The sequence below is a fragment of the Taudactylus pleione genome, unplaced genomic scaffold (assembly GCF_031769625.1).
Source record: "Taudactylus pleione unplaced genomic scaffold, aTauple2 ptg000387l, whole genome shotgun sequence".
Lineage (NCBI taxonomy): Eukaryota > Metazoa > Chordata > Amphibia > Anura > Myobatrachidae > Taudactylus > Taudactylus pleione.
In genome coordinates this window covers 3581615-3596000 of record NW_028284788.1, presented here as the reverse complement: position 1 = coordinate 3596000, position 14386 = coordinate 3581615, and the positions used below count along the sequence as shown (strand labels likewise).

Genomic DNA, 14386 nt, shown 5'->3' with positions numbered 1-14386 from the left:
AAAAAAAAAAGACAGTCTCATCAGCGTATTATGGTAGTGTCACAGGCGTATCAGTGAATGTGGCTGCGTTCTCAAATGCAGATCCACAACCACAGAGGCCATGTTAAGAGGATTTTCAGAAGGAAACATTTCGCCAATGTTGAAGTGTTTACAACTGGCGGCAGACATGCACTGTGCACAAGCATTGAAAGCGTCCGTCATACGCTAGGACACGGCTTAAATTTGCAAATTGCTGCCACTGCAACTCCACAACAATTTGCAGCCGCGCATACAAAGCGTCCACCTCTGAATAAGGCCCAATATCACTTGTTATGTTGAATGATGAGAATAATTAAACTGAAGATGGTTTCCATGTGTAGCATTTTTCGGAAAACATATGTGATGTTTAATGTGCATATGTGTTCTTAGGGCTATTTTTCAGCAGGAACAAACATGAACTCAGGGCCTGATTCAGACCCGCTCGTGAGCACTCGCAAGCGGGTCGATGTTGGGCCAGTGCGCATGTGCAAGACCCGGATAGCGACGGGGAAGCCGTCGCTATGGGTCTCACTACAAAGGGGGCGTGCTGTCGATGGTGAGTGATAGCATGCCCCCTTTGGGTGTGCCGGGGGCGTGGCTGGCCAGACGCAGGCGTTCCCATGGGAACGCCTACCGTCAGGGGCCAGCCCTACTGACATCACAAGTGATGTCAGTGGGAGTGCTTTTGGCTCTGATAGAGCCAAAAGCACTCCAGGGCTTGCGGCAGACGAGACCCTACCACAAGGGTCTCATCGCAAGCCCGATGGTCGCGATGGTCTTGACCATCGCGACCATCTTTTTGGCCGCTCGCTATAGTTGTGGGTGGTCACCCACAGCTATGCGAGCGGCCAGGAGGCCGCTCTAAAAAAAGAGAGGGAGGGCACTGATTCAGAGCGAGCGCTCTGAAAGAGCGTCCGGCCCTGAATCAGGCCCTCAGTTCCTGAAACTCTCATTAACTATGACATAATATCCTGGGCCAAAATGTATTTTCCATAAAATATTATTTTAAAGGCCCATTTGAGTGCCTTCTTCTCTAAATACTATATATATATATATATATATATATAATATATATTTCATTATATATAATATCTATCTATATACATCCACACAGCCCCAGCACTCCAGTCACCGACTTGCGTCGGTGCCCTCCTCAGGGGTCAGTGCCCCCTCTGTATAGCAATCCAAAACATGAGGCAGCACTCAGAGGTTTGAAAACAGTGAACCCAGCCTGTGGGTACTTTGGGCCTGATTCAGAGCCGCTCGTAAGCGGCCGCTCGTTCGCTCCGAGCGATGTTCGCACATCTGCGCATGCGTATGGGTTTTAGAACGCATGTGCGAACCAGTCATTGCGGTCGAAAATCGTGTGCTCGCAAAATAGCGAATGCCTGCTAATTTGAGTGACAGAATGAGGCGTTTGTGGGTGGTAACAGGGGAAGGTGCTTGAAAACGGGGGAGTGGAGATCCGAACGCAGGCGTGCCAAACGGTCAAAACGGGCGTGTTAAGGGTGTGCATAATTAACAAAGCAGCGTCATTGACCACGTCACTTGGTTGTCTTTTAGCCTGAACTGCTCGCATGACTGCGGTAGGAAAATCCAACCACAAGCACTGCGAGCAGTTCATACGCCTATCGATGTACTCGATTAATCTAATAAATAGCGGAGATGACGTATGATGCGAGCGGCCAGGGGGCGTTTTTTCCAAAATAGTGAGCGCATGTTTCGTTTGCTCGTTCAGACATAGAGGCGTCAACAGACCGCAAAGAGCGAGCGCTCTATTTAAATATCCGGCCCCTTTTTCTGAACGAGCGACCGCAAATAGCATCCGGCTCTGAATCAGGCCCTTTATTCCGTGGTTTCTCTATTGCTCCACCTCCAGTTGCTCAATCCACAGTTCCTGAACCTATTTTTCCAGAAAAATATCCCTGTGAGTGATTAGCGTAGAAAACAATAATTACAGTTTATTATTCCACTATTCACCTGCAACTTGTCACTCTTGTTACTGAAGCAGCCTGTGGAAGTCTTGTCTGTTTGCTGATTGCGCAACATTTGTTCATTCAATTGGGAGTATTTATTTGGTACTTCCGAGTCCAAATGGTAAGACAGATTGTGCAGGATACAGGCACAGTTCTCCACTGACTATAAGTGAGATACATTCAAGTGAGAATTATAACAATGGACTTTAAAATAATATTTAATCTGCACCTATTTATTAACACATGGATAAACTACGGATTATACAATCATCCTGTTTTATATGTAGGAAAATCAGTTATTACAACCAATTTAAATTCAAAATGACAGGCAAGGATGTTATTATCTGAAGCACAACTCAAAATAAAAGCAGATACTTCAGATAGACATGCAATCTGCTAACAAGAACAAATGCTCTGACCACACAGTAATCATAAAGCCCCCATCCACTCATCCAGACCCTCTTCCTTCTCCCAATGGGTGTGCACCCTATGCGGATTGCAAAATCACCACCAGCCCTTACACAAAATTTGCTATAGGGGACTAGCAATGCACTGTTCTGCTCTTAATTTATACACAAGCATCTACTTTCAAGGCACAAATGAATACAGTACACAAAAAAAATTGAAGTATATTTATATATTTTTACTGCTATTTTATACCTTGATCAGCATTAAAATACCAACCTACTATTACTAAACTACTGCTCGTGAGCTTACTGATAATACAATTTACAGCTATTTTAATATTGATTCCTAGCTATAATTACTATACCTTGAATGATTCCTCTTACATGCAATACCATGCAGGACCTTAATAACTACTAAAACATATGGTTGTTACATAGAACGAAAAATATATGAGGAGATATATCTAGCATGCTGAAATAGAAAGAGTAAGAATAGTAAAGTAAGTAAAAAAATACAGCAGGTAAGGACCAGTAGTTAATAAACAGTTATTGTTTATGGGATTATATTGTATTGCCAATACTGAACAGTATTATATGTAAATTAATATATGTACAACTCATCTAGACTCAACACGCCATGCAACACGATATGCCTACCGTGACTGAGCAGTCAGGTCCCGTGCAACTCTGATAGCGCCAGGCATCTTTTTTTCCCGAAAATGAGTCTAAGTCACAATGTGATGAGACTATTACACAGCAGGAAACTGTGCTGATCACTTTGATATGTGACACTTGTATATCTGTGCGCGGCTGAGACTTTAAACGGAACCTGGCGTGGAAAAAAGATGTGGCTGCTGCATCTTAGCACTTTGCATGCTGACTTAGAGACTTAGGCCCGTATTAAATTTCAGGTGAAAACCCGTTATGGGCGATTATTTATTGCCGATTGTCATTATCCCCGTATTCAATTACAAAGACTTTTGGTGCGAAAAGTCTTTGCAAAAAAAACGGGGATAAGTTTTCTCCAGCCTTTAGGTGGTGAAAAAAAGTGCAGAATTGGGGTTTAGGGGTGCAGGCTTAAAAAAAATATCCAGCACCCCTAGGAATGTCCCCTAAAAATTATCTGTGTAAAAAAACGTTTTTTTTTTAAAAATCGGTACACCCCAAAAAATTACATTTAATTTTGGGGTGACAAAAAAAAAAAAGGGGTGCAAACTTCTAAAGTACCGAAATTAATTCCAGAGGGATTCCCAAGCATGCGGCAGGAGTTTTCTTCATTGCGGGTAGTAGCGGCAGATGCATTTTTGAAGAATTTTTAAAAATCATTTTAGGGACTTAAAAATATGCTTGCACCCATTTTCATCTACCCCAAATTTGATGGGCATAGTTATTTACCCCCCCAAAATTGCTAAATGCTCTTCTGCATCACCTTCTTCAAAGCCGCATTTATGCACCTGCCGCGGCTAAACCTGACTTCCCTTCAGCAGGCAAAAACGGGGAGTACCCATGTCTGGATATCATTAGGGGGGTCCAAGGATGATTTCCCGAAATTTAACATTTTTTGATCGCCGCCTCAAGTTTCGCCGGGTCCCATTTTCGAGTCCTTTCAAATTGAATACGGGGAATATCGGGCACGTGCACGATACTTTTATGCCTGGAAAACAGGCGAAGGAGGCGAAAGGTTCAGCAGGCGAAAAGTCCAGACTTGAATACGGGCCTTAGTCGCACACACATATACAAGTATCACATGAAGGAATAATCAGCACAGTCTCCTGGTTCGGCCTAATCACATTGGACTTAGATACATTTTCGGCAAAAAATACGCCCATATCTAGCAGAGTCTCGGGGGACCAGGCGCGCAGTATGCATTGCGGCGATTGTAGGCTATTATAGATATATGTGCATACTGTAAATTACAGTTTTAATACAGTTACGATTGGGCAACAACACTGTGGTTGCATGATATTTATGTGATGGAAAGTAGTGGAGTAGGTGTACTATGTACTAAGGTGAAATAATATGAGATATGGTAAGAACTTACCCTTGTTATCTCTATTTCTACGAAGTCCATAGGGTTCCACAGGATACCTTGGGGTATAGGTGTGACGTCAGTCGCAGGGCACCAAAGAGTTAAGCTTTCAGCCTCCCAGGATGCACTAGGTCCCCCTCCTATACCCCGCCCCCGGGCCAAGGCACCTCAGTTAGTTACCAAGCCATAGGCCGGAGGAGGAGAAGGAAGAGAGAGAACAAAGATCTGGACACATACAAGAATCACATTCTCACCAGAGGGAGACGGAAAACCAGTGACCAGAGCAACGCCCATCTGCAGCACAGGTGCGACAGGGCGGGAGTCCTGTGGAACCCTATGGACTTCGTAGAAATAGAGATAACAAGGGTAAGTTCTTACCATATCTCATATTTTCTACTTCAGGGTCCATAGGGTATCCACAGGATACCTTGGGGATGTCCCAAAGCAGTATCCTTTAAGGGTGGGGACGCTCCTGTGCAGAAAGGAGAATCCGCCGCCCGAAGGAAGCATCCTGAGAGGCGAAGGTGTCAAACCTGTAATACCTCACGAAGGTATGGACAGAAGACCACGTAGCAGCCTTGCAGATCTGAACTGCCGAGGCACCACGTCGAGCTGCCCACGAAGGACCCACAGACCTAGTGGAATGAGCCTTCAGAGAAGGAGGGACCGGTAGGCCTTCATGAAGATAAGCTTCAGAAATAGCCATACGGATCCAGGCTGCCAAAGTTTGCTTTGAAGCAGGCCAACCCTTTTTACGGAAGCCAAAGAGGACAAACAAAGCGTCCGACTTCCTAAACGAAGAAGTGCGGTCAACATAAGTCCTTAAGGCCCGCACAACATCCAAAGAGGCCTCACCCACGGAAAGACCCGGTGAGTTAAAGGTCGGAACAACTATTTCCTCGTTAATATGAAACTGGGAAACAACTTTGGGAAGAAACTCGGGCCGAGTGCGGAGCACTGCCCTGTTCCCATAAAAAACCAAGAAAGGGGGTCTACAAGAAAGAGCCCCTAACTCAGAAACACGTCTGGCCGAAGCAATGGCCAGAAGGAAAACAGTCTTAGCTGTTAGCCATTTAAGATCCACTGAGCCCAGTGGTTCAAACGGCGGTCCTTGGAGAGCCCTCAGGACCACAGCCAAATCCCAAGGCGCCACAGGTGGAACAAAGGGCGGCTGAATGCGGAGAACACCCTGCATAAAGGTGCGCACATCCGGGATTGTAGCAATCCTACGGTGAAACCAGACAGATAGGGCCGAAACCTGTACCTTCAAAGAAGCAAGGCGAAGCCCATGATCTAGTCCCGCTTGCAGGAAGGCGAGAATCCGAGACAGACGAAACTCCCGCGGTGCATAACCTCTCGGTCGACACCACTGGAAGAACGTATGCCACACGCGATGGTATATCCTCGCGGAAGACGGTTTCCGAGCTCGCAACATGGTACGCACCACAGAGCTGGAAAACCCCCGGGACCTCAGCATGGCCGTCTCAACAGCCACGCCGTCAAAGACAGCCGAGTCAGGTCCGGGTGAAGGCAAGGACCCTGAGACAGAAGGTCCGGTCGTAGCGGCAACCGCAGAGGAATGTCCACGGACAGACCCTGAAGGTCTGAGAACCAGTGCCGTCTGGGCCACGCGGGAGCTATCAACAGGAGCGTCCCTCCTACCTGTTTGAATTTCCGGATTACCCGTGGAAGAAGGGAGACCGGAGGGAACAGGTATGCGAACCGGAACGTCCACCGGACGGACAGAGCATCCACCAGAGACGCCCCTTCGTCTCTTGTGCGAGACCCGTACACCGGCAACTTGTTGTTGTGCCGGGACGCCATGAGGTCGATTTCTGGAAGACCCCACCTGTCCACCAGTAGTTGAAAAACGTCCGGGTGCAGGGACCATTCCCCCTGGATGAACGTCCTGGCGACTTAGAAAGTCCGCCTCCCAATTGAGCACTCCCGGGATGAAGACCGCTGATATGGCCGAAAGATTGCGCTCCGCCCAAACCAGGATCCGAGAGACCTCTACGAGAGCCGCCCGACTGCGAGTTCCTCCTTGCCTGTTTATGTAGGCCACGGTGGTAGCGTTGTCCGACTGGACCTGCACCGGGCGACCCTGGAGAAACCGCTGTGCCTGCTGGAGAGCATTGAAGACCGCACGGAGTTCCAAGATATTTATTGGAAGCTCCGCTTCTGTCGGCGTCCACCTGCCCTGGAACAAGTGTGGACCCGAAACTGCTCCCCAGCCCCGAAGACTGGCGTCCGTTGTCAACAGGACCCAATTTGGAACCCAGAACGGACGTCCCTTGTTGAGGTGGGTCGTCTGTAACCACCACGTAAGGGACAGGCGAACCTCCTGGGTGAGCACAATCGTCTGGGACTTCAGAGACTGAGTCAGCCCGTTCCACTTGGACAGGATCAGGTGCTGCAGAGGTCTGGAGTGAAACTGGGCGTATTCCACCATGTCGAACACCGACACCATGGAGCCCAGTAACCTCATCGCCGAGTGTAAGGACACCCGGCGGCTGTGCAGACAACTGCGCACCCTTGACTGTAAAGCAGAGATCTTGTCCTCCGTCACGAAGATCCTTTGCTGTCCCGAGTCCAATAAGGCTCCAAGATGCAGAATCCTCCGAGACGGGATTAGAGTGGACTTCTGCCAGTTGATTAGCCAGCCGTGCCGTTGCAGCAGTGCAATGGTCAGGTCCAAGTGGCGTAACAGGAGCTCTGGAGATCCTGCCACCAATAACAGGTCGTCCAAATACGGCAACATGCGGACTCCCTGCAGCCGCAGAGAAGCCGCCATGACCGCCATCACCTTGGTGAAAACACGTGGTGCTGTTGCCAGGCCAAAAGGTAACGCCCGAAACTGGAAGTGGTCGCTGCTGATTGCGAACCTGAGGAACTGTTGATGGCGCCAAAGAATAGGGACATGCAGGTAAGCGTCCTGTATGTCCAATGACACCAAGTAGTCCCCAGGTTCCAGCGCCAGAATGATGGACCGTAGGGTCTCCATCCGAAACTTCGGGACCCGCAAAGACTTGTTGAGTGCTTTGAGGTTGAGAATCGGACGATATGACCCATTGGGTTTCTGTACCAAAAATAGATTTGAATAGAAACCCTGGCCCCTCTGGGAGAATGGAACCGCCACTATAACTCCAGCCTGGAGCATAGTGTGCAATACCTTCCGCAGCTCCGTAGCCTTGTTCCGGTCTGATGGGAGACCCGTGGTGAAGAAGCGAGCCGGGGGTCTGTGCCGGAAGGAGAGGGCGTATCCGTGAGAAACCACCTCCAGAACCCAAGTGTCTGTCGTAGTGGTCGACCAACACTGGGCAAACTGTAGCAGGCGGCCTCCCACCCTGGGATCCCCCGAAGGGAGGCCCGGACCGTCAGGCCGCAGGCTTGTCATCTGGCTTGGGGGCCGGACGTCTGGTACTCCATGCCTGCTTCCGGGGCTTGACCGATTTCTTAGGGCCAGCCTGTCGAGGAAACGACTGTGGTTTGGGCCTGCCCTGGGCCCTAGATGACCGAAAGGACGATGGTCCCGAACCAGAAGGAGCAGCGGCCGACGGGAGACAGGCAGATTTGGCTGCCGCCAGCGTGGCCACAATCTTATCCAGATCCGGACCGAAGAGAACTTCTCCGGTAAACGGCAACGCTTCCAGACCTTTCTTGGAATCTGCGTCCGCCTTCCAGGATCGCAGCCACAAGGTGCGACGAGCAGCTACCGCTGCTGAAGAAATTCTAGACACCAGAGTACTAATGTCTAGAGCCGCCTCGTTGATGTAGGTGGCCGAATCACGGAGATTGCCAATCAACTCCGCCTGATCGGCCGGACAGTCGGATTCAAAAGAAGCCTCTAATGAATCCGCCCAGCGCTCCATCGCTCTGGCAACCCAGCAAATGGCCATAGCCGGCCGTGCTGCCCCCCCTGCAAGGGAATAAGCGGACTTCAGGCAGATTTCTACCTTGCGGTCCGTAGCATCCTTAAGGGAGGACATGGATGGCATCGGCAATGTGGCACTACGGACAAGACGGGTCACGTGAGAATCCACCTGTGGAGGGGATTCCCACTTCGCAAAATAATTATCCGCGAACGGATAAGCCACCGCCAGGCGTCTCTGCGGCTGGTATCTTTTGCCAGGTTGTTTCCACGCCTCCTCTAAATGGTCCACCAACTGACCCGAAAGAGGAAAGACTGTGGCATCGCCCTTCACATCTTTGAAAAAGGCATACTTAGATTTAGCCGCTGGGGGAACTTCGTCCTCAATCACCAAGGCTGTGCGGACCGCCCGAATAAGTCCAGGAATATATACTTTGGACTTAGCATCAGCGTCCTTAGTATGGAGAGGTTCCTGATCGTAAGGATCTAGAATCTCCCCATCATCAGACGTCCCTTCGTCATCCTCATAAGGAGCGGACAGAGACGCCACCGGCCTTTTATGAGACCGCATCACAGACTCCCCTTGCAACACATCCGACAAGTGCTGTACAGAACTCGTCAGGGAGTTAACCCACGCTGGCTCCTGAGAACCCGGGAGCGGGGAAATAGGGAGACTGTGGGGTACCACCAATTGTCGTGGGAACCCCTGCATGGGTGACGACACCACAGACTGCTGGGACAAACCCATCGGAGTAAACGCGGGCTGCGGAGCTAACTGGCCCACTAAAGCTGTTAACGCCTGAGCGAAACAAGCCCAGGGCGGCTCCTGTACCGGTGCTGTAACCGTAATAGGCCGCGCCATGGACAAACACTGCCGGCAAAGGCCCTCCGCGCTACCCTCCCCCTCCGCTAACGATACTTTGCACGTGGTACACTGTAGCCGGAGGGGAAAATCACTTTCAGACATGATGGCACCACGTATGTGACCTCTCTCACCAATTAAGTATTAAATAGGCGAGAGACCACCCTGCAGCACCGCACCGCAAGGGCTTTAGCAGAAAGAACAGGGACAGTAATAAAGCTGACAGTTTAGATGAAGAAAAGATTACAGGCAGCAGCGCTAGCACAGTCACATACAATGCAGAGAAATAACAATTCCTGCACTAACAGCGCTGATCACTCAACTACACAGACACAGGGCCTGGTAGGACACAGCGCTGCATACACAGACCTGACCACAGCGGAGGAGAGGTATGCGGGGGGACCCAGACCACGATGCTTCCGTCCAGCGCTTCCAGCAGCGTTCACCATGCGTTCTGGAGAAGATGGCCGCCGAGGAGCAGAGAGGAGGCTGGCCTGGGGGAGGAGCGCTGCCACAGGACCAGTCGGCAGCATGCAGAGAGGGCTGTGTGCAGCGGGGGAGGCGCCGGCTGTGAGACAGGGAAGGCGCGCTCCCCTGGCATGCATTTAACCCCTGGGACGCCGCAGCGCTACCGCACTGCTGCGGTCCGCTGTCCCAGGGGGTAGTGGAAGCGCAGGTTGGTCGCCTGGCTCCACGCTGCAGCCAGTCCCCAGGGAGCCCCCTGCCTGGGGACTTAGGACCATGTGATCAGCGGGGACCCACCGCGGGACCCCGCTGCTTACCTCTGTCCCCCTTGAATCCGGCCATGGTCCGGAGCATCTGGGGTCACCGCTAGCTGTGACCCCAGACGCCCACCAGCATCCCCGGATCAGTACCGGCGTTCTGGTACCGGCGGGGTGTAGGGAAGACAGCATGGACGTCAGGACTGACTGTCCATGCTGTACATCCAGTTGTGCAGCCACAGCTGCATGAAGAATAAGCTTCAGGGGCTCTTCTAGCCCCCACTCCAACAGGTGCACCCGACTCCGGCCGGGCACCAAACTAAACTGAGGTGCCTTGGCCCGGGGGCGGGGTATAGGAGGGGGACCTAGTGCATCCTGGGAGGCTGAAAGCTTAACTCTTTGGTGCCCTGCGACTGACGTCACACCTATACCCCAAGGTATCCTGTGGATACCCTATGGACCCTGAAGTAGAAAAGAAATGTGTAACAACATTAAAGAATAAGCATCTATTTTCCTACTTCACATAGCAAGATCAGATTATAATACTACCTTGTCATCAGAACAATTATTGGCCACACACTGCTGGATATAATGCATTAGAGAGTCCACTAGTCCGGGGGAGTTGCGCATGGTCTGGCGTCCAACATCTGCAGAGCTAAGGTTCCTGAAAAGGTTAAGAGACAATAGTCTTGCACAAACTTCATATAAAAGGAGAATTTGGAAGCTAATAATTTCACAACATTTTTTTTTTTTTTTTATTTGTGTATAATCTAGACCAGGGATGGGGAACCTCTGGCCCGGGGGCCGTATAAGGCCCCCGGAATCATTTGGTCTGGCCCTCTGAGTTTTTTTGTGCTAGCCTCATCTGGCTAACAGGGTGCCTAGATTGGCAACCTGCAGCCAGAATCAATGCAGCAGTGCAGTCTGGGGCATCCTTAGGATGCTTCAGATGGTCACAGCGCTGCCCTTCAGGCTCCCTAGAACAGCCTCAGGATTATACGGGCATTGCTGTAATCACCGGCGATTGTAGTCCCGCCCCGTGTGACATCACACGGAGGGGCCGGGGCCTGCACCAGGCCCGTAATAATGTTATATATATTAAAATGGCCCTCGGACGAAAAAAGGTTCCCCACCCCTGATCTAGACAAATTGACGTATAAAGGGTCTGATTCATCACAGATTGCAATTGCAACAGCGTACGTAGATCAGGTGATGTAGCGTACTGCGCATGCACCTCAGTGCGCAGGATCGAATTGCGATCACACTGCGATCATGTACGCAGATACAAAGCCATCGCAGAATGAGTGATGGGACATCAGCGTTTGGGGGGTGATGATGGGGGAGTGGTCAAATTAGCCACTGAGATGGCATCCACAGCTTGAGTACTCACTGCATGCGGCGAGACTTGCAACTTCTGATACAGGTCAGACCTGCTGTAATTCAGCGTGAGAGTCCGATGTTATCGATGTATACGCAGGACTGCAAGGTCTTACGTATGCGGGAAAGCGGTAGTGGGTGTCTCTATGCTGGCTGTGCAGTTGCAGACATTAGCATATTTTCGCAGCAGAACTGCGTGCGTAATCGCAGCTGCGATCGCAATAGCGATCCGTAATGAATCAAGCCCATAGTTATAAACAAATGAATAATCATTTGAAATAAAACATTAAAAAATTGCAACATATATACATTATCATATGTCACCTTAAACATCCAGTTGCATTGAAGAATATTTCGGGATCTAATGCACTCTTTTCACCAGATATCGAATTATTTGGCCAACCAGAAAACGGTATCACAACATATTCGTTCAAGACAGGAAGAGCTTCCTTAATAAGTTCCTCCTTCAGCTGGTCTGTAGAGGATAAATTCCAGAGCAAACCTGTAAAAAAAAGGATAAAGTATTACACAATATACTTATGCAAAGGATCAGAATTTTATATTTTTCAAATTTCTATTTTGACTTTGCAAAATATTGTGAAAGAGGTCAAAAATAGCATTTTTGATTACGTACCGTTGAATCCTTTTTTCTACCATGGGGTTGCCGCTGGGTGAGCAGATGCCAGCACTCAACTACTGTAACTTTAAGAACATTAGCTCCTCCACCTACAACCCCCAGAAGGTCAGTACAACTTTATAAGAGCCCATCAAGGAGAAGCAATAACCCAGTGAAACTATTGGAATCAACAACCAAACAGAACCGTAGGGAATGGACGAAGAAGAACAAACCACCGCACGACTGAGTGTGAGGGAGAGAACACACTGTCCCACAGCCTGATTCAGAGAAAAGGATTCAATGGTAAGTAACCAAAAGTCCTATTTTCTATCATCAAGGCTGGGGGACACTGGACCATGGGACCTTCAACAGCCGCCCCCAGGGGAGGGAACGCTTAGGCTGCCTGACCAGAGAACGGTACACCCAAAGTAGATGTCACCGGAGGCATAAACCTAATAAACCTAAAATTGTTAAAAACATGTGAACAGAGGACCAGGTAGTTTCACAGCAGACCTGTTCTGCTGAAGCCCTGTGCCATGCTTCTGAGGAGGTCGCCACTGCATGTTTAGAATGCGCCGACACCTGGTCCCGTACCAGTCGACCCACACTAGAATAAGCGTGAGTGATGACCGAGCGGATCCAACACACAATGGTTTGCATTATAGCTGGCAAAACACATTTCTGGCGTCGTAAAAAACAAGCAGGGAATCTGTGCGGCAGACAAAGGAAGTTGTGTCCAAGTAGACACTCAGGGCTAGGACTACGTCTACCAGAGTCAGATCATCCCGGTCCTGGGAAGTCGTTGATGGAGAAAATACTGGAAAGAAAATTTCCTGCTACAAGTGGAAAGCTGAAACAACCTGCGTTGGCACGTGGGAACCATACCTAGCATCATGGAATATGAGAAATGGTATCCTGCAAGACAAATTGCAGAACTCGGAAACACGCCGAGGCACTAACCATAATGAAGACTAACATCAAAGTGACTAACTGAAGGTCTGCCAAATCCAAGGCGAGGACCAGGTTAAGATCCCAAGGAGCTCCCGGCGGATGAAATGGTGGCTGAATCGTAACACACCATGTAAAAATGTCCAAACCTCTGGAAGAAGGGCGAGACACCGCTGGAAATTAACAGACAGTGCCGCTGCACTTTCAAAGAAGGAAGCCATAAATTGGCCTCCAAACCCTCCTGAAGAAATGCCAAGAAATTAGGAAGGTGAAACCTCGAAGCATGAACTCCACGCTTTTTTCACCACATGATATAGATCAGTGATTCCCAACCTCGGTCCTCAAGGCACACTAACAATCCTGGTTTTAGTGATAACCAGGCTTGTGCACAGAAGGTTAAATCAATATAACTGTGGTACTAATAAAGTCACCAGTGCTCAAGTATGGCTATCCCTAAAACCTGGACTGTTAGTGTGCCTTAAGGACCGTGGTTGGGAACCCCTGATATAGATCTTCCAGACCCTGTGATAATTGTATGACGAAAAGTAGTTTCCGGCCCCGCAACATAGTACAGATCACCGAGGGAGGAAAACCCTGAGCCTGCTACAGCCCAGTCTCAAAATCTAGGCCGTTAAAGCCAACCAAGGAAGGTCCTTGTGCAGAAGATATGGCCTCATTGGAAGATGCCACCCGGGGCTTACGGACCGATTGAGAACATCGGCATACCAGGACCTGCGCAGCCAGTATGGAGCCACTAGGATGACCGTCACCCATTGATCCTTGACCCGCTTGAGCACCTGAGGCAACATCGGGGGAAAAGGTAAGCCCCCAGAACAGTCATGGCATCCACCACAAAAGCCGTCTGGCATCTGGACCTCACACAAAAAGCACTCGGGTCTCTGGACCTCACAAGAAACAGTGGAACTTTGCTATTGTGACGAGAGGCCCTGAGGTCCACCTCCAGAAGACGCCACCACCAAACCAATTGATGGAAGACCTCCGGATGAAGTGACCACTCCCTGGGAGAAACGTGGTTCCGCTGAGAAGTTCCATCTCCCAATTTTCCACACCCAGTATGAACACTGCCGACATTGCAGGAACAAAGTCCCCTGCCCAGGAGAGAATTCAGGCCACCTCCTCCAGTGTCCCCTGTGCTCTTGGTGCCTGATTTATATACGCCACCGCCATGGCATGTCCGACTGGATCTGCACTGGCCGGCCAGTTAGGACAGACTGAGCCCCCAAGAGAGCTAGACAGATGGTAGATCGGTAGGGAAGCCTCCAATGATGACCAAAGACCCTGAAGTTGAAGATGTAACGTCACGGCACCCCAACCGAGGAGTCTTGCATCTGTTTCCAATGCAGCACTAGAACCGGAGCAACGACTCCTACAGAAAGCAGAGAATGTATAGCTTGGTCTAAGGCCACTCTCTTCTCCGCATCTCAGGGAAGAGCGGTGGCGAAAAAACGTTGTGTAAAACAATTATGGGCCTGATTCCCATAAGCCTTTTACTTCAGCCATGTCTGCATCTTATGCTATGTGCTAATGCTAAAGTACCCA

At 49.8% G+C, this 14386-nt stretch overlaps 1 protein-coding gene across 2 annotated transcripts in view; it reads right to left on the bottom strand.

Annotated features, from left to right (window-relative positions):
- The window catches only part of PKP1 (plakophilin 1), a 76863-nt gene that overhangs the window by 10428 nt on the left and 52049 nt on the right, over positions 1-14386 (bottom strand). For both annotated transcript variants that reach the window (XM_088445774.1, XM_088445776.1), the window contains exons 6-8: positions 11587-11764; positions 10435-10549; positions 1999-2157 (exon numbers count right to left, since the gene is read on the bottom strand). In XM_088445774.1, the coding sequence (XP_088301900.1) occupies positions 1999-2157; positions 10435-10549; positions 11587-11764 (452 nt within the window). The remainder of the gene's footprint in view (positions 1-1998; positions 2158-10434; positions 10550-11586; positions 11765-14386) is intronic.